The sequence below is a fragment of the Coregonus clupeaformis genome, chromosome 28 (assembly GCF_020615455.1).
Source record: "Coregonus clupeaformis isolate EN_2021a chromosome 28, ASM2061545v1, whole genome shotgun sequence".
NCBI lineage: Eukaryota > Metazoa > Chordata > Actinopteri > Salmoniformes > Salmonidae > Coregonus > Coregonus clupeaformis.
The window spans coordinates 20,312,746-20,333,198 of NC_059219.1; the positions used below are offsets into that span (position 1 = coordinate 20,312,746).

A 20,453-nucleotide genomic window follows, 5' to 3' on the forward strand; every position below is an offset into this window, starting at 1 on the left:
TGTGACAGGGGTTAAGAAGAGGTTAATGACTGGACCTATCATCCTTCTGCCTCATGACACACACACACACACACACATTGCCACTGCCTGTGCATATAATGAACTCCAGGGAATCAGTGAAACCAGGGTAAAATAGACTACAGCAGAAGAAACTGCATCACAGGTCTAGGTTAGAGGTGAGCATGAACCATAGACCATAGAACCTCTCTCGCACCCTGACTTGGTGACACTCCAAACGTTATTTTGGCCCTCATCAGACATGTGCTTTTTTGTTCATATTTTTTTGATGTATGATATCAAAATGTCATAGTCTACTGTGACCTAATATTGAATGATCCCTGTGCACCGATTAAACTTCATTATTGTGAAGGCGCAATATGATTACACTGCACCCGCGGCACTTCCGTTCCACAGAAGGCGATACGCACGAGCTCAGGCAGTGAACTCAGGCAGACACAAAGGAGGTAATTTGCTACTTGGCTAACGTTACTTTTAATATTGAATATTTCTCATGACTTATAAAATACTTTGTAGTTCTCTGAGTGTATTCAACTTGTTTAGTATTGGAAAAGACGGCTAGTTAACGACTCAAGACACATTTGTGGTGACAGTGCCTGGCTCAGGAAATAAATCTAACGTTAGCTAGCTCAAGCTAGTAACGTTAGCTAAGCTAGCTTCACTGTATGGTGTGAGGTTGTTTGCCAAATAGCTAGCTGGCTAAGTTAAATATCTTTGAATTTTGAAAGGTTGAGGTGGGCGTCGTTAATGTTGATGTAACTACAGTATTTTGCTAACTTTCTAGCTTAACGTTGGCTAAGGTCTGGGCAGTCAAATGGTCGGCTAATATTTGGGGAGACAAAATCAGAAGGTCGGACGTTTATGACCAGCGTTAGTTAACCAAACCGGCTAGTCCAACCAGCTTGACTTGGCACAAGCAATTGCAAACGTAAACTACTGTAGGCGAACTCGCTAGCAAACTACTGTAGCCTCTTCGCTCCAGGAGACCTGTATTTTACACACAGGACAATGTGTGAGATCAGTGTCTAACGTTTCAGGTCTCCCGGAGCGAAGAGGCTGTATAGCAAATAACTCCAGACCAGAGATACTAGCTAGCAAGCTAACGTTAGTTACTGTGAAGGAGGCCCGAGAATGTTCCCATCAAATGGTGGTTGGCCACACAGACTAACTAGCTGTTGTTCACCACCATGGTTCCATTTGTTCGTTCTGGGGCGGTTTTCTGAAGGTAGCTAAATTGTCCAATATCACTCATGATCTATTACATTTGGGGAATAATGGAGGCTTGCCATATCAGAGCTGTCCAACTCTAAACTGTCCAACATTGTTTGCGCAACGATCCATAATCACAATATTATTGCCAGGGGGAGGGAGGGGGGTGGCAGCTAGCCAATTACCTATACTTCAACTGAGCACTAGCCAAGCAGCAAGCTATGTGGGACTCCCTAACCCAGTGGTTCCCAACCAGGGGTACTTGGCCTATCCACAGGGGGTACTTGAAGACTCATGAGACCATAGGCCTACTGGTAAAATGCACATGAGGGGGAAATCAGGGGTACTCTGGGCAGAGCAAAATTCGGTTGGTGGTACAGTAACCGGAAAAGGTTGGGTCCACTGTCCTAACCTAACGTAGCAGGTGTTAAAGAAAACGCCTGAGCGGAGTTCTCACATCCCGGTTTCAACTGAAAAGGAAGCTAGGTGTAATAAGCTGTATCCCTGAAAACCAGATGCATCAGGTTGTTGGCAATTCCGCTAAGCCTAGGGACTCCCTAAAAACACGCCTCCCTAAAAACACGCCACTTCGATACAGCTACGACCGGAAGTGACTTTCCCTAGCAGGTTAGGAGAGCATTTTCACTAAACCCTTTCCTAACCTTAACCTAACTCTCCTAACCTGCTACGTAAATTCAGCTAACCTGCTACAAAAAAGTCACTTCCGGTCGTAGCTGTGTCGAAGTGGCGTGTTTTTAGGTAATCTCAGCAAGCTATGTTGGGGGTAGCTATTTTTCCTAGAACGTCTAAGGTGCTCTGTCATAACTGTAACGTTACTCCCGAGTGGCGCAGTGGTCTAAGGCACTGCATCGCAGTGCTAGCTGTGCCACTAGAGATCCTGGTTCGAGTCCAGGCTCTGTCGCAGCCGGCCGCGACCGGGAGACCCATGGGCGGCGTACAATTGGTCCAGCGTCGTCCAAGGCAGGGGAGGGTTTGGCCGGCAGGGATGTGGGTTAGTTTCCCACGGGGGGCAAGTATGAAAAAAACTAAAAACATGTATGCATTCACTAATTGTAAGTCGCTCTGGATGAGAGCGTCTGCTAAATGACAAAAATGTAAAATGTTACTTCATTTTGCAAATAACTTGAAAGCAATATAATTTGTCAAAGCAACTGCTTTTTTGTTCTTCAACTGCTGCATCACAATCACATTGTAGGTTCCTGCTAATTTCTTGTCCAAACCGGTATGTCGGATGAGGATTCCCGTGTCAGCACCAGCTCGTCATCTTCTTCCTCCAATCAAAACAAACCAAAGGACACACCTTGCAAGAAACGGGAGAGCAAAGCCAGTATGAGCAAGACCTCCAAGCTGCTATCCACCAGCGCGAAGAGGTAACACCCAAACCTCATGAAATATTGGTGGTTGTCACACACAACACCCACAAAGTGACATTTAGCCAGAGGGGTGGGTTAATATCATAGATGATTGTAGCTAGCACTAGGATTTTCTCTGTACTTTATTTGTGTTTCAAACTATTCTAGCCTCACTGTATTGGACCAAAATATCTGTGCCATTTTTACTTTCGCAAGTCCATGGCTGAGAAAACAAAGATGTGTAAAGGTATGTCTGGGTAATCAATGATTGATCTGAATGCATGTTTGTTTCTGCAGGATTCAGAAAGAGCTGGCAGATATCACGCTGGACCCTCCGCCAAACTGCAGGTTGGTTTTATTTGAGCTCATCTTCTCTGTTCCAATCTGTCCCCAGTGTCTTGCATATTGCCATAGTCAATACGTACAGACGACTCTCAAAACAATAAAGGCTTGCATTACTTTCTGATGTTTCTCATGTTGTCCCATATGCTGATAAAATAAAGCTACACCCTCTATTTTGATCAAACTGTTTTTACTTGAAATGCCAGGCTGGATTAAGCACAATTTTACGTCTCCCACATTGTATTGGATCAGCCTTGTAGTCATGACTCCCTAGATAATTCCCACTACATGTTCAGCATGTACCAAGGATAAAGGCTGATTTGCTCTGAGGAAATCAATATGGGTCATGATACAGAGGCACGGCATCAGTGATTGGTTGTGAATGGAGGCTTCTTTGAAGCTTGAGAGAAAATGTACTGTTCTGTGTGGTCACCAAGTGAGTACAACCCCAAGGGATAATAGGCTCTAAACAGTTTGGCAGAACTGCTACAAACAAGTTTTTTGCAGGTGCAATACTTTAAATGGACAATCGATTCATCCATTTTGGGACTTCTGAATTAATGAAATGTACCCATTGATTCTTGAAGAATATAACTTATTCTATAACCTTATGAGCTTAGTTCAACTGTTGTACCCTATCAGAACCCAAAATATATAAGCTTGTTTCACTCCAATGTTTGTAACACTATATAGCCTCAACACATGGTTAAAACTATAATTTTGAAATCATGGATGGTCAGTCTCACCATCCATAGCTCTGTCTATGAATTTGAGTGGTTACATTTCTCTAGCCCTATCCCTCAGCTTTTTACCGAAACGAGTGGGGAGAATGCTTTGTCATTTTTTCAACTGCTGATTGACGCTTTAAGTTATCTGTCCCTTGTGGCAATGAGACGAAGTACACACACACACACAAACGACCTGAGCCATAACAATAACAAAGAACGTGGTCCGGTTTACGCCAATTAGGGAGACTGTTCTCCTTTGGTTTTCCTGGTGGGTAACGACAAAGAAGTTGGATAAAGCACTTACAGATCTGTGACCAGGCTAATAGTGTAACATAATCTGTAACTTTTTCTCATTTAATTTCAGCGCTGGCCCCAAAGGAGACAACATCTATGAGTGGAGGTCAACCATCCTGGGACCACCGGGCTCTGTTTACGAGGGAGGGGTCTTTTTCCTGGACATCGCCTTCACACCCGACTACCCCTTCAAACCACCCAAGGTACTGGGCAATCGTCAGCTTCCTGTCACTACTTACTCTACACCACAAAACAGTCATCTTGGTTTAGTCCCTCGCAATGAATGGGACAGATTTACTTAGCATTGATTTGCGTGTTATTCGGGGTATACACAGCCAAAAATGTGACCGGCGATGACGTTATATTGTTATATTGTGCCTCTGCAAAATTATTGCCACCACAGCAAAAAAAGAAAACAAAGACTCACTTTCCAGATGCTAGAGAGCTATTTACACGTGTGCCTCTGTGTGCGCGTTATGTGCATGTGCGAGTCGGGTCGTTGCCAGAGACAGCAAGGTATCCTATACAATTTGATAGATAACAACAACACTAACTAAATAGCCAATTCGGAACATAGCTTGTAGCTTGGCTAGTTAGCTCACTAGTTAGTTCGCTAGTTAACTTTTCCGTTCTAAGTTTCATTCCATGTGCTAAAAACAAATCCAAAAGCTTCATTGAAATTTGCTCGATGAATGAAATTAGATTTTATATGAACTATTTATGTCACATTTGATAATTTCAATAAAATATGGAATTTCTCTTTGTGAATGGTGAAATGAGGATGACTGAATTTCCTCCAGTTTCTAGAACACACCAGGCAGCATATCTACAGTACCAACCATCGCTGCGGTTTGATAGAATTTCCTTGTTAATATGTTGAAGTACTCTCATCAACCACCAAGTGACTCCTCCACTTGGGTGCCAGAACAGTCTATGGATGTGATTTTCTTTCACTTTTAGATATTTTCTGCTTCGTGTGTTTAAATGATTCAGTTGTTAATGCTTGAATTAAGTTTGGGACAATACCAGTATCGCAAAATTTTTTCCATGGCAAAAATTAAAACACGAAAGAAACCAAACTCTTTGGTCCTTTAAAAACCTGCTGTATCTAAAATATTGTGTGATTTATAGCTTGGAAAATAAATAAATGTGACTCTGGATGACAACATAATTATGTTTGTTTCCAACATTAGAGCAGTTTTGCTAAATAAATAAAATCTGCTTCATGTTTTGTTTCCTTTCCTTATTGCCACGATACTAACGAGTATAGTGAGACTGTTATCATTCCGGACCTACATGCATTGTCTTTTGCCCCAATAAAGGTTGATCCACTTTAATAAATAGCTATACTGAACAAAAATATAAACGCAACATGCAACAACTTCAACGATTTTACTGAGTTACAGTTCACCTAAGGTAATTAGTCAATTTAAATAAATTCATTAGGCCCTAATCTATGGATTTCACATGACTGGGCAGGGGTGGAGCCATTGGTGGGCCTGGGAGGGCAAAGTCCCACCCACTGGGGAGCCAAGACCAGCCAATCAGAATGCTTTTTTTCCCCACAAAAGGGCTTTATTATAGACAGAAATGGTTGGATGGACGTACTGCCAAATTCTCTAAAACAACGTTGGAGGCGGCTTATGGTAGAGAAATTAACATTAAATTATCTGGCAACAGCTCTGGTGGACATTCCTGCAGTCAGCATGGCAATTGCACGCTCCCTCAAAACTTGAGACATTTGTGGCATTGTGTTGTGTGACAAAACTGCACATTTTAGTGGCCTTTTATTGTCCCCAGCACAAGGTGCACCTGTGTAATGATCATGCTGTTTAATCAGCTTCTTGATATGCCACACCTGTCAGGTGGATGGATTATTTTAGCAAAGGAGAAATGCTCACTAAAATGGATGTAAACCAATTTGTGCACCACATTTGAGAGAGAAGCTTGTGCATATGGAAAATGTCTGGGATCTTTTATTTCACCTCATGAAACATGGGACCAACACTTTACATGTTGCGTTTATATTTTTGTTCAGTATAGATTTTGATCTAGAGTTTCTAGCCTTATGTTTAATATGCACGTGGCAGGTACGTTATCAGTTTTCTACTGTTTTGTTTTTCCTCAAGGTAACATTTCGGACGAGGATCTACCACTGTAACATCAACAGTCAGGGGGTGATCTGTCTGGACATCCTGAAGGACAACTGGAGCCCTGCCCTCACCATCTCCAAGGTGCTGCTGTCCATCTGCTCTCTGCTCACAGACTGTAACCCAGGTAAGAGATGCATCAAACCATGACGGGGAGCCTAACTGGCTTCCTTGTCCCCTTTTACTCGTTTCTCTTCAGATCTGCATCTGTCCCAGGCTGAAAATATTAGTATTCCTGACTCCCGAGAAGGGTCAAATTGAATCTGCAGGTAACATGGTAAATAGCAAATACCGGACCATTTCTTTTGTGTCATTTTGTCCTCAGATATGGAAGACTTTAAAAAATATATATTATGGGTAACACTTTGAAGCCCACACACAATGCCTTATAAGTGCATTTATAATTCCTTATGATACCACTGATAGTGCATTATAACACTTGCTATAAGCTGTCATAACTCATAAGTAGTTATAAAATGCATTTAATTCATCACTTGGAGCAAAGTAATTGTTTCAAGATTCACCACCCTCATCTAACTGTTATTTCCTTAATGTTGTCTTTCACTTACAGCTGATCCCCTGGTTGGAAGCATCGCCACCCAGTACACAACAAACAGAGCAGAGCATGACAGAACAGCCAAACAGTGGACGAAGCGGTACGCCACATAGGCCCATAGAGCACAGCAGTCTGTGGGGGGGGTATTTCTATTTCAGATTTTTAGTACTTTATTGTCTGGTATATTTTTTGGTTCCTGATTAAGTTATCTCTGCGTATGAAAATAAAGAAAAACAATAAAGAAAAACAATGAAATATGTAATGTCATATATTTTATTAGCGGACTCTCCGTAGGGTACTCCACTGCTTAGCCTATTGCTAATCTCCTGAAATATAGTAGGCTATCCCTAAAATAAAATGCATAAACGGTGCCATAAAAACATGGATTTCACCTTTCGCCAATTCACCTTTTTAATATGGAACTACAATACAGTTGTACCACAATAGCTACAAATCTAAGTATTTTTTTACGGTTTTGATGTCCATGTTTTACTTTTAATAGCATTTAGTTATTGCAAAATAACATTATGGTAATCTCTAACTTGAAAAGCAAATGGTATTTGGTGCTAAAGGAACAGTGCAAGCTCATATACCGTCGTGGTCAAAGGTTTTGAGAATTACACAAGTATTGGTCTTCACAAAGTTCGCTGCTTCAGTGTTATGAGATATTTTTGTCAGATGTTACTATGGTATACTGAAGTATAATTACAAGCATTCCATAAGTGTCAAAGGCTTTTATTGACAATTACATTACGTTTATGCAAAGAGTCAATATTTGCAGTGTTGACCCTTCTTTTTCAAGACCTCTGCAATCCGCCCTGGCATCCTGTCAATTAACTTCTGGGCCACATCCTGACTGATGGCAGCCCATTCTTGCATAATCAATGTTTGGAGTTTGTCAGAATTTGTGGGTTTTTGTTTTGTCCACCCGCCTCTTGAGGATCGACCACAAGTTCTCAATGGGATTAAGGTCTGGGGAGTTTCCTGGCCATGGACCCAAAATGTTGATGTTTTGTTCCCCGAGCCACTTAGTTATCACTTTTGCCTTATGGCAAGGTGCTCCATCATGCTGGAAAAGGCATTGGTTGTCACCAAACTGTTCTTGGATGGTTGGGAGAAGTTGCTCTCGGAGGATGTGTTGGTACCATTCTTTATTCATGGCTGTGTTCTTAGGCAAAATTGTAAGTGAGCCCACTCCCTTGGCTGAGAAGCAACCCCACACATGAATGGTCTCAGGATGCTTTACTGTTGGCATGACACAGGACTGATGGTAGCGCTCACCCTGTCTTCTCCGGACAAGGTGTTTTTCGGATGCCCCAAACAATCGGAAAGGGGATTCATCAGAGAAAATGACTTTACCCCAGTCCTCAGCAGTCCAATCCCTGTACCTTTTGCAAAATATCAGTCTGTCCCTGATGTTTTTCCTGGAGAGAAGTGGCTTCTTTGCTGCCCTTCTTGACACCAGGCCATCCTCCAAAAGTCTTCGCCTCACTGTGCGTGCAGATGCACTCACACCTGCCTGCTGCCATTCCTGAGCAAGCTCTGCACTGGTGGTGCCCCGAACCCACAGCTGAATCAACTTTAGGAGACGGTCCTGGCGCTTGCTGGACTTTCTTGGGCGCCCTGATGCCTTCTTCACAACAATTGAACCTCTCTCCTTGAAATTGTTGATTTAGGTGCAATCTTACTAGCAGCAATATCCTTGCCTGTGAAGCCCTTTTTGTGCAAAGCAATGATGACGGCATGTGTTTCCTTGCAGGTAACCATGGTTAACAGAGGAAGAACAATGATTTCAAGCACCACCCTCCTTTTAAAGCTTCCAGTCTGTTATTCTAACTCAATCAGCATGACAGAGTGATCTCCAGCCTTGTCCTCGTCAACACTCACCTGTGTTAACGAGAGAATCACTGACATAATGGCAGCTGGTCCTTTTGTGGCAGTGGAAATGTTTTTTGGGGATTAAGTTCACTTTCATGGCAAAGAGGGACTTTGCAATTAATTGCAATTCATCTGATCACTCTTCATGACATTCTGGAGTATATAATAATAATAATAATATGCCATTTAGCAGACGCTTTTATCCAAAGCGACTTACAGTCATGCGTGCATAAAACATTTTTTTGTGTGTATGGGTGGTCCCGGGGATCGAACCCACTACCTTGGCGTTACAAGCGCCGTGCTCTACCAGCTGAGCTACAGAGGACCAAATTGACATCATCAAAACTGAGGCAGCAGACTTTGTGAAAATTACTATTTGTGTCATTCTCAACTTTTGACCACGACTGTACATACCGAGTGTGCTTGTTTATGGTTAGATGAAGGATTAGTGATGAACTGCCTCTACTATGTACAACATGCCAATATGGCTCTGCAGCAGTCCATTAAGTGGCTGTTTTACCCTTTACCAAGAACAGCTGTTCTAAATGGACCAGAAATTATCTAAATGAAACTATGGGCCCTGAGGTTTAAACAATGAAATATATAACAGGTGTGGCAATGGCAATATCTGATTTAAGATGCATTAATATACATAAAAACAATACCTTTACCAAAATATTTACTATTTATGCAAGTCATTACAATAATAACAACAAACATATATTTCCATCTTATATGGACCCTAGCCTCATTTAAAGTCCAAGTATACTCTCACTTGTCAGTAGTATTAGCTGCATGCCTTTTAATCAAATTAACTCTTACCTGTCAAAATACATCTGGCATTTGAGGTTGACAGACTTTAACCTGCAATGTGTTACTTAACTACTAGAGCAGTAGGTCTATGATAGGCAAGATACAGGCTTTTTAATGTTGATGACATCAGTGCTCACATTTGTACACACACCGATTGTAATTTTCTAGTAGGGACACAAAGCTTTCTAGCATATTCTTTATTATTGACATAACTTTACTTGTAGAGCCCCTGTGTATTGTTATGAGTTTGTGTAGTGTTTGAGTTGTATTTAAGCGCTAATGCCCGAGAAGCCAGTGTTTGGAGGATTCGTCGAGGGCCGGCAATCCGTGCCAATATATCCTCCAAACACCGGCTTCGAGGGCATTATTACTTTTATACAACGGGTTACCAACATATTCAAATAATAATTTACATATTTTCATTAAAAACGTTATTTTGATTAATTTATTCATACTATTTCATCCTTCCACAAGATAAAGTCCCGATACAAATCTTGGGTTGCTACCCAAGCTGGCTGGTCGTTCGTTTTTATCGGTTCGGTTGCTAGAGACGCGACCCAGTCTTTCAGTCTTTTTGTTCTATATGTTCCATTGCCATACTGTCTGGCAACGTTCTTATCCATTGCTTGCTAGCTAGCCAACTAAGGCTAACTTACAGTCACGTCAAAAAGTGCAGCCAGAATAACAGCAAAGTAGCCTTATTTGCATTTGTTTAAGCTGTTTTCTAGTGACATTTATTTGGATACATCCATAACAATGAGCTAATGAGGTACGATTTCACCTGGCATAGAAGATGTGCTCACTTGTAAGGACACTGTTGTTCAAAGGAGCTAGCCAACAACACAGCTATTGAGCTAACACAATCACTTCAAACTGAAGCCGGAAAGACTGCAAACTAGCTGCACTTGGTTTCTTTTGAACTTTTTTCAATTTACATATCTTTGTATATATCCATTCAAATTATGCCAGCTGATTCATGATTTCGACTAGCTGAGAAACGCTGCCTGCCTGTCTGTCTCATCCCGACTCCCGACACGTTCATTACTATGGGACAGCTGAAAACGGAAAACGGAAAACTAGTTGTTATTGGCAGAAAGGTATGGAACTCTCTTATTTGTTTATTAAGGACTTTGTCACCAGGCAGGCCAAAACTCCATCCCACCAAAACAGGCTGGAATGTCAGATGGTCTTTTCAAACAGCTCTTACACTAAAATGCCATTATCATCATTTTCACAATTTCACAGTATTATTCCAAGCTCATAGTGTTGATATACAGTATGTGTGTGTGAAATAACAGGAAAATCAAGTTTTTGAGTGCACTGTGCCTTTAACTCTGCCTCTGGTCTGTGAAAGTGTGTCACTGGGTTAAAGTGTCTGTCAAGCGCCCAGGCAAGTGGGAGTGGCTGACAACTGGGTCACATGGTTAACACTATTGAGAACATTCAGTACAGAAGAGTCATCAAACAACGGAGTTCATCCTGCGTTTCTCATCTTGTTACACACAAAATCAATTCGGGTTGTATTAGATGCCACAGAATTGTCTCGGAACATTTTGACTGAAAGAAGAGCAGAACTTGTTTTGTTCAGGATACTGACAGTGGAGTGCAGATAATTATATTAATGCTACAAATATTTACTACAGTAATGTCATTGAGACTGAAATAAGAAAAAGTGTTGAGCTTTAGATGATCGACGCTTTGAATTTGAGTTTGTTACAGTGAACCACTGTGCTACTAACGAAAATAGCACTTTGCAATCCTTGAAGAAAACATCCAGTGCACTTTGTGAAACTGGCGAATTATTGACAAGACATTGAGTCAGCATAGGTTGCTTTCTCTAACGATTCCCGGAATCGAGGAGCCTGCAGACATGGGATCAACCAAGCCTGGTAAGACCGGTTTTATTATCCGTGCTATTACAATGTTACAATGTATCTTGTCACTGTCCAACTCTCGCTACATTGAACAGTTACTTTGTTACAAATGTGTTACTTTGTTACAAATCTAGTGTTACTGTCGCTTTCTATAAATATTGTGTCGTTCTAAGTATCTGTTCTAGAAAAAAGCTTGTGCAATCTGGCTATTATCTGTTCATATTTTATATAGTTGTGTGCTTTTTATAAATTGTATATGGAACACAATTAGAAACCTTCTAATAGATTATTTAGCTTTTCTGGTATACTTATTGTCAAGCCATGTATATGGGTAAGGAATGGCATTGTGCTACGGGGTTTTTGTTTTGACACTACGATGTTCTGCTTTGCTTCACCTCACATGGACCAAGCTGCCTAGTCATGTGCCGATCCCTCTCGACTCTCACTGCTCATTGGTCGAGAAGAGGCTGTGACGCAATCATTGCGTAATTCTGTCCCAGCTCAAGGGCTGCATGCAGGTCCACGTGAGACCACGTGACCTAGATTTTCTCTTAGACATGACAGCTCCACACGTGGGTGGGTTTTGGAAGCGAATAGTCATAGCTGGTTAGGTAATCATGGCCAGGTCTTCGAGAGCATGAACTACATTTATGGCTACATAGTAGAGCATATATGTTGATTTAGTGTCTGAGCCTCCTCTACCCAAAGCAACAGGTGTATTATTTTCCCTAGCTGAGCTTATTTAGCCCATATTCAAGCTTTTGGTTTAATAATGTCAACATTCTTATGTAATATCGTGACATAACACCAATGACTACAGGAATAACTTTGCTTTTGCCAGAAACAAAAATATGATATATTATTATGCCCTGTCAAGCAAAAGAGCAGTAACTGCTCATAAATTGAAACTTAGAAAAATGACTTCAGGGTTTTTAAATTGTCGAGCCAAATGAGTTGTAGTCAGATCATTGGAGATATTATCTGTTGTCTTTTCTCAGTTTATTTTGTATTCAGATTGACCCTGACCTCTGACATTATCTCTGTATTCATATTGACCCTGACCTCTGACATTATCTCTGTATTCATATTGACCCTGACCTCTGACATTATCTCTGTATTCATATTGACCCTGACCTCTGACATTATCTCTGTATACATATTGACCCTGACCTCTGACATTATCTCTGTATACATATTGACCCTGACCTCTGACATTATCTCTGTATTCATATTGACCCCTGACCTCTGACATTATCTCTGTATACATATTGACCCTGACCTCTGACATTATCTTTGACCCTGGACGGCAGTTACTGCCTTCTTGCTTGGTACACCCACTGGAATGACAATTTTTTAAAACACAAACTTGTGTTTATACATTTATTTGTATGTGGCTGTCAGTGTCATATAGTTTGATACTTGTTTCAACAGGCAACAATAAATAATGCCAAGGTAAACCATAGTAACTGCAGCCCAAAGCTTAGTGATTCAAGGTAAAAAGCAGTAACTGAGGTGAGCGATTGCAGTTGCTGCTTTTTTCCTTGGTTTCACTAACTTTTTCCAGCTACTGCAAACATGACGTCCCATTTGATCCGAAACAGATTTTGTCCACATGATAAAGCATGTATTTAGTGTATCAAAAATGTCAACTCATTTTTGACCTAATGTGCAATTACTGCTTTTTTGCTTTGTAGAGGGCGGTATTCATCAATTTAATATATTATAGAAGAACTGAGAAACCCAACGCCAACCTAGATGGAATAGAAATGTTAAAGCGCATACAAATGATTACAGAAACACATATGTTTTTTTTTTACACTTTAAAGTGTCATGTTTTGACGGTACACCATTAAATAATTTAGGTAAAATTGAAGATATTTGTGATTGTTATTAGGTTTCGGTGTATCATGTAACACACCTTATCACCCTGTGCCCAAAAGTCTTCAAATAAAGTCTTCAAATAAAAATAATTTTTGTTCAATAATGGTGACATGTATGACCCTGGCTGGGACTGCAGGCTTTGCTGTACTATTTAGGATAACTGTACACACCCATAGAGCCGGCTTGTAATGTAACAGTGGTGTTATTCAGTCCCCAGGCATGAGGTAGTAAAAGCAGGTCAAACACCAGGATGAATGAAGGAAGGGGGGAAACGGTCTGGCATACATATATTGGGTGTGGCAAGAGCAAACAGGCAGATGGTTTATCAGATTTTATGGTTTATATTATGTTTATATATGGTTTATTATTTACCTTTGACCTAGTTGGTCCAATTCCATCACTATTATAACCTTACTCTGACTTACAATTGGGTAAAAACTTAGAATAAAACTTTGTGTCCCTCTTAGTTGTAACAAAATATTACGACATCAATATTATGTTTTTGATATGACGTAAATTTGAGTTAATTCCACTAACCTTGTGGTTTTTTCCTTCTCCCCTCAGGTGGTGTAATAGCCTACATCTCTTCTGGCTCCGCCTCCAGCCCGGAGTCCTGTTTGAGTGACAGTTGCAGCAGCGGCTACCTGTGCTCCTCTCCGCCTCATCCCTCACTGCCAAGCAGGGCAGTAGGAATCATGGTGGACATCGCCCGCCCTACCACAGCCAAGCACCCACGTAGCCACGGCACAGAGAAGACTGGGCGATCCACCTCCACCAAGAGCAGCATCACCAGTGAGTGTATTTCAGTCCTGGAAATCCATTCAGTATGGCAAGGATACTAGATACAGTGGGGGAAAAAAGTATTTAGTCAGCCACCAATTGTGCAAGTTCTCCCACTTAAAAAGATGAGAGAGGCCTGTAATTTTCATCATAGGTACACGTCAACTATGACAGACAAAATGAGAATTTTTTTCCAGAAAATCACATTGTAGGATTTTTAATGAATTGATTTGCAAATTATGGTGGAAAATAAGTATTTGGTCAATAACAAAAGTTTCTCAATACTTTGTTATATACCCTTTGTTGGCAATGACACAGGTCAAACGTTTTCTGTAAGTCTTCACAAGGTTTTCACACACTGTTGCTGGTATTTTGGCCCATTCCTCCATGCAGATCTCCTCTAGAGCAGTGATGTTTTGGGGCAACACAGACTTTCAACTCCCTCCAAAGATTTTCTATGGGGTTGAGATCTGGCCACTCCAGGACCTTGAAATGCTTCTTACGAAGCCACTCCTTCGTTGCCCAGGCGGTGTGTTTGGGATCATTGTCATGCTGAAAGACCCAGCCACGTTTAATCTTCAATGCCCTTGCTGATGGAAGGAGGTTTTCACTCAAAATCTCACGATACATGGCCCCATTCATTCTTTCCTTTACACGGATCAGTCGTCCTGGTCCCTTTGCAGAAAAACAGCCCCAAAGCATGATGTTTCCACCCCCATGCTTCACAGTAGGTATGGTGTTTTTTGGATGCAACTCAGCATTCTTTGTCCTCCAAACACGACGAGTTGAGTTTTTACCAAAAAGTTCTATTTTGGTTTCATCTGACCATATGACATTCTCCCAATCCTCTTCTGGATCATCCAAATGCACTCTGGCAAACTTCAGACGGGCCTGGACATGTACTGGCTTAAGCAGGGGGACACGTCTTGCACTGCAGGATTTGAGTCCCTGGCGGCGTAGTGTGTTACTGATGGTAGGCTTTGTTACTTTGGTCCCAGCTCTCTGCAGGTCATTCACTAGGTCCCCCCGTGTGGTTCTGGGATTTTTTCTCACCGTTCTTGTGATCATTTTGACCCCACGGGGTGAGATCTTGCGTGGAGCCCCAGATCGAGGGAGATTATCAGAGGTCTTGTATGTCTTCCATTTCCTAATAATTGCTCCCACAGTTGATTTCTTCAAACCAAGCTGCTTACCTATTGCAGATTCAGTCTTCCCAGCCTGGTGCAGGTCTACAATTTTGTTTCTGGTGTCCTTTGACAGCTCTTTGGTCTTGGCCATAGTGGAGTTTGGAGTGTGACTGTTTGAGGTTGTGGACAGGTATCTTTTATACTGATAACAAGTTCAAACAGGTGCCATTAATACAGGTTACGAGTGGAGGACAGAGGAGCCTCTTAAAGAAGAAGTTACAGGTCTGTGAGAGCCAGAAATCTTGCTTGTTTGTAGGTGACCAAATACTTATTTTCCACCATAATTTGCAAATAAATTCTAATTTTTTCTCAATTTGTCTGTCATAGTTGATGTGTACCTATGATGAAAATTACAGGCCTCTCTCATCTTTTTAAGTGGGAGAACTTGCACAATTGGTGGCTGACTAAATACTTTTTACCCACTGTATATTCAAAATGGCAAAGGATAGGAAATGAATTGTATGAGTTGCCACACTATTCTCAAGTCTACATGAGTCATCCTCATGTACGGGTGGAATAGTACATTTGTTAGAGAGGTATGAATTAGTAGTAACATTGATGTGTGTTTTTCCTTACAGAGATCAACGGCATAGTGTTGTTGTGTAAAGTGTGCGGCGATGTAGCCTCAGGGTTCCACTATGGCGTCCACGCCTGCGAGGGCTGCAAGGTAAGACTAGTCCTGACTGCTTCTCATGGAATGCCACACTGCTAGTCCTAGGTTTCATTCATGTTATTCAATGGCTCTGTGTCATAAGTGTTTTAACAGTGCCATTAGTGTTTTAAAATGGGTAATAACCATGCATAAACAATGTTTTATGTTATTATTCTCAGGGTTTCTTCAGGAGGAGCATCCAGCATAACATCCAGTATAAGAAGTGTCTGAAGATGGAGAGCTGCACCGTCATGAGGATCAACAGGAACCGCTGTCAGCAGTGCCGCTTCAAGAAGTGTCTGGCTATGGGCATGTCTAGAGACTGTGAGTCTCCACTTTTACATGTACATAGAAAATAATAACTTAATTTTTCCCATATGGAAATACAATGGTTAATGCGGGTGAGGAGTTTCCTTTTAGAAGTTTGATGGATTGACTGACTGTAGGGATATTTGAGCCCTTATTAGTGATATATGTACTAATGTGTGTTATTTTTGATTGCCTTCTCCAGCTGTTAGGTTTGGCCGTATCCCAAAGAGGGAGAAGCAGCGCATGCTGCTGGAGATGCAGAACGCCATGAACAACATGATGAACAACAACAGCCAGCTCCACAGTATGCTCCACGGCACCCAGAGTCCACCCCGCCCCATGGAAGGGCTCCCCAATGACGGCAGCTCCTCTTCCTCTTCTTCCTCATCTATCTCGTCTTCATCAGGCTCCAACCCTTCCTCACCCCGTTCCGCTCAAGACTCCATGGAGACCAGCTCTGCCTCTTCCTGTTCGTCGGATGACGAGGTTCCTCCTTCCAGGGTGTGTCACCAGGGCACATTCACGTACCGCCGTGAGCAGCGACAGTCCATCAAAGAGGAACCGGACGAGTCGCCTTCGCCGGTCGCCAGGGAAACTGAAAAAGACAGGAGAGACAGCCGCATGGAGGAACCGCAGGAGAGCTGGAACCGCTGCAACGAAGACGCCATCGCCAGGGGTTACCAACCTAGTTGTAACAGCTATCAACACGTCACCAACGATCTCTACCGGGAAGAGAGAGTTGTTTACCAGCAGCGGCCTCCGCAACTAAACGGCGCCCCAAGCCTCCATCACAGGACCCTCAACAAAATGCACAACGCACAGAACGTCTCCAATGGTTACAGTGGACCATCATACAGCCTACAGGACCACAGGACAAACTTGGTGAGTGTCCTTTTATCATTTAACTTGCCTTTATTGAAAGATTGAGGAAATGATGAGATTGAAAGCCTTTACAAACTGTTACAGTAGAAATGCATTGTATACTGCACACCTGAAATTACACCATAACCATGCCTAAAGCACACATGGAAAATACCCAATAAGCCCTATCCTCTAAATCCCCTCCATCTTGTTTCTTCTGCATTATTGCTCCTGTATCCTGTTTTCCATTGCTGAGGCCCCTGTTCTCTACTCTTGTCACCCCAGGTCACTCCCAGTCTCTATGTGGACCCCCGCCAGCGCAGCCAGGAGATATGGGAGGAGTTCTCTCTGAGTTTCATCCCGGCTGTGCGCGAGGTGGTGGGGTTTGCCAAGAGGATCCCGGGCTTCCGAGACCTGTCCGAGTACGACCAAGTCAGCCTGCTCAAAAACGGAACGTTTGAGGTAAGAATCCCTGGACTATCTGATACCAAAAATAGATATTTCCTACCTCTGGCTGTCGTGTTCCAAATGAACATTGCACTCTCTTTAACTCTGAGTGTTGAGTTGAATATAGTACAGTCTGTAGAAATGTTATGGTAGAGTATCAGTGTATTTTAACTCAACATTGAACTCTCTCTAACCCAGTTAGGTGGGCATTATCACTGTTGCCGGGATGTTGTCCAGTGCTAGACACCATAAATCCCTGTTCTAACACACCGTCTCTCCTCCCTCTCTCTCTCCAGGTGCTTATGGTGCGCTTCTCTTCGCTGTTCGACGTGGCCGAGCGCACGGTGACCTTCCTGACGGGGAAGTGTTACAGCTTGGAGCTGCTGCGCTCGCTGCGGCCCGGGGAGCTGCTCACCTCCATGTGTGACTTCAGCGAGAAGTTGGCCGCTCTGCAGCTGGACAAGGATGAGATGAGCCTCTTCATTGCCGTCGTCCTCGTCTCCGCCGGTAAATAACACTGTCCCTGTAAACAGTGGCCTTGTAAAACACAGTGCCCTTTTAAACACGTTGTAATTGTAAACACACTGTCCTCATGTCGCTGGCTGGCTGTCCTCTGGCTGACTTGTTGGCTGGCTGGCTGTCCTCTGGCTGACTGGTTGGCTGGCTGTCCTCTGGCTGACTGGTTGGCTGGCTGTCCTCTGGCTGACTGGTTGGCTGGCTGTCCTCTGGCTGAGGCGGCGTTGGCGACTGGTGGCTGGTGTCCTCTGGCTGACTGGTTGGCTGGCTGTCCTCTGGCTGACTTGTTGGCTGGCTGGCTGTCCTCTGGCTGACTGGTTGGCTGGCTGTCCTCTGGCTGACTGGTTGGCTGGCTGTCCTCTGGCTGACTGGTTGGCTGGCTGTCCTCTGGCTGACTGGTTGGCTGGCTGTCCTCTGGCTGACTTGTTGGCTGGCTGTCCTCTGGCTGACTGGTTGGCTGGCTGTCCTCTGGCTGACTGGTTGGCTGGCTGTCCTCTGGCTGACTTGTTGGCTGGCTGGCTGTCCTCTGGCTGACTGGTTGGCTGGCTGTCCTCTGGCTGACTGGTTGGCTGGCTGTCCTCTGGCTGACTGGTTGGTTGGCTGGCTGACTGTATTATGGTTCTGCGTCTAAAATGGCACCCTATTCTCTATATAGTGCACTACTTTGGTCAAAAGTGACATTTAAAATGCAGTCCTGTACATACCATTCAGCCACTGGTGTTAACAAACACACAATACTTATGTGTACGATGAAACCCAAAGCCTTCTTTGATACTGACTGTTCTTATGCTCTGTTCTGTGATCAGATCGTTCGGGGATCCAGGACTTGAAGTCAGTGGAGGCGCTGCAGGACACGCTGATCCGAGCGCTGCGGAGTCTGATCATGAAGAACCACGCCAACGAGACTACCACCTTCACCAAGCTGCTGCTGAAGCTGCCCGAGCTGCGCTCCCTCAACAACATGCACTCTGAAGAACTGCTGGCCTTCAAAGTGCACTCATAATGGGGCTCATCTGACTCCTAAATACCCTCCTTCCACACTTTAAAACCAGGACTGACCTCCTCTGCCACTCCTATACCAGGACCTAGGGGAGACCTTGGGGACCTACTGTTTGCAGTCGACGAACTGAGTGTATTTCTCCAAAATGTAGTGAGAAGTTATTTTGGACTATGTTGAAAGGGACAAAGGTCAGAGAAGAGAAGATACTGTACTCTATTCATAGGAGATGGCTATGAACAAGTGTGTGTGTGAGAGGCTTGTAGTTTTGCCAAGTTAGAGGTACCTTTCTATTTTTAAAGAAAAAGATGAAGAAATACTATACAGGCTTTTTGAAATGAAGAAGTGCAGAACTACTTGGTTTTGTTAAAGCCGTTTAATTCAAAAGTGTATTGCTCACGAGCAGTGTGAATGTGATGATTATGCTATCTATTGGATGTTTCAAACGATGCGCAATATCAATTGGTCACTGTTTTCGACCCAATATATGTTTGATAAAAGCCCTCAAGACTCAATGTAAACATCTATCTATCAGAAAGAATGCTTGATGAATCAGATGATTGCTGCTATTGCATGGCTATCCTTAAGTGAACAACTTGATGTTGTCGTGCCCAACCCTCTGAGGAAGGAGTCATTTCTTTATTTTTGAATTGTTCAACTGCATTGTCATCTTTACTGTCCTTTGTGGACATAGGGTATTTCATTCGTCTGAATATTTTGAATATTTTATTTTTTGCAAGTCTTTGACAGCTGCTTCTACCACGCCTCCTTCTGGGGAGTTGTTGATAGGACACTTTTTCAGCAACACAACTTTGCACATTGTGTTGTGGACTGTCAACCTCCAAAACCACAGATGCCAGCACAGACCCACATCATGTGTGCATAATGTAAACATGATGATACTGAAGTGTTCCTTAACTGATTTCCCACCTTCCTCACAGTGAGGAGTCACTGGGTGGTTTTTACTTTACCTCCTGGCATTTTGGCACAGCACATGACTTTGCAACTGAAATCTTTTCCCATCTGTTGTTTTTGGGGAATGTCTATATGTGTCTCCTTTTACTGACAAGATTGCAATTTGTAAATAAATTATGTATATCTATCAGATAAATATATAAATAGTATAAATAAATACAAGTGAAGTTATTTACGGTCTTGAGGTTTTTTGTGTGCAATATGTTTGAACTCATTTGGTGATCTAATATGAGCATCCATGAGGGGTAAAGCACTAAGAACTGTAGTTTTATGGTTAGTTACATTGCGATATCATTTATAGGGGTACCGTTATTGTATAGTGATTTTCCATATTACAAACCAGGTCCAATTAATTGGCTTAAAGCACAGGTGACAAACTCATTCCAAGGAGGACCGAGTGTCTGCGGGTTTTCGCTCCTCCCTTGCACTTGATTGATGAATTAAGGTCACTAATTAGTAAGGAACTCCACACATCTGTTTGTCTAGGGCTTAATTGAAAGGAAGAACCAAAAACCTACAGTTTCGAATGAGTTTGACCCCCCTTGCTTAAAGTCACCACCCAACTCTGTAACCACATGGACCTGAAATGCAGTGACTAAGTTCCTCCACAAGG

At 42.7% G+C, this 20,453-nt stretch overlaps 2 protein-coding genes across 2 annotated transcripts; both read left to right on the top strand.

Moving 5' to 3' along the window:
• The first annotated feature begins 376 nt into the window (after positions 1–376).
• LOC121561559 (ubiquitin-conjugating enzyme E2 E1) lies at positions 377–6,827 on the top strand. Its single transcript, XM_041874097.2, has 6 exons — positions 377–464; positions 2,444–2,618; positions 2,898–2,948; positions 4,035–4,167; positions 6,094–6,241; positions 6,686–6,827. Exons 2-6 carry the CDS (start codon positions 2,473–2,475, stop codon positions 6,781–6,783), a joined length of 576 nt encoding a protein of 191 aa, XP_041730031.1. The 5' UTR covers positions 377–464; positions 2,444–2,472; the 3' UTR covers positions 6,784–6,827.
• A 3,859-nt stretch (positions 6,828–10,686) lies between these two features.
• Positions 10,687–20,011, top strand: LOC121561557 (nuclear receptor subfamily 1 group D member 2-like). The gene is made up of 8 exons (XM_045208699.1): positions 10,687–11,250; positions 13,681–13,908; positions 15,662–15,750; positions 15,915–16,059; positions 16,247–16,926; positions 17,191–17,367; positions 17,649–17,859; positions 18,675–20,011. Exons 1-8 carry the CDS (start codon positions 11,232–11,234, stop codon positions 18,869–18,871), a joined length of 1,746 nt encoding a protein of 581 aa, XP_045064634.1. The 5' UTR covers positions 10,687–11,231; the 3' UTR covers positions 18,872–20,011.
• The last annotated feature ends 442 nt before the right edge of the window (positions 20,012–20,453 follow it).

Coding starts and splice junctions, on each gene's coding strand:
- LOC121561559 (XM_041874097.2), top strand. CDS start 2,473: ATGTCGGATGAGGATTCCCGTGTCAGCACCAGCTCGTCATCTTCTTCC. Junction 2,619..2,897: donor CTATCCACCAGCGCGAAGAG/GTAACACCCAAA, acceptor TTGTTTCTGCAG/GATTCAGAAAGAGCTGGCAG. Junction 6,242..6,685: donor GCTCACAGACTGTAACCCAG/GTAAGAGATGCA, acceptor TTTCACTTACAG/CTGATCCCCTGGTTGGAAGC.
- LOC121561557 (XM_045208699.1), top strand. Junction 13,909..15,661: donor CACCAAGAGCAGCATCACCA/GTGAGTGTATTT, acceptor TTTTCCTTACAG/AGATCAACGGCATAGTGTTG. Junction 16,060..16,246: donor TATGGGCATGTCTAGAGACT/GTGAGTCTCCAC, acceptor TGCCTTCTCCAG/CTGTTAGGTTTGGCCGTATC.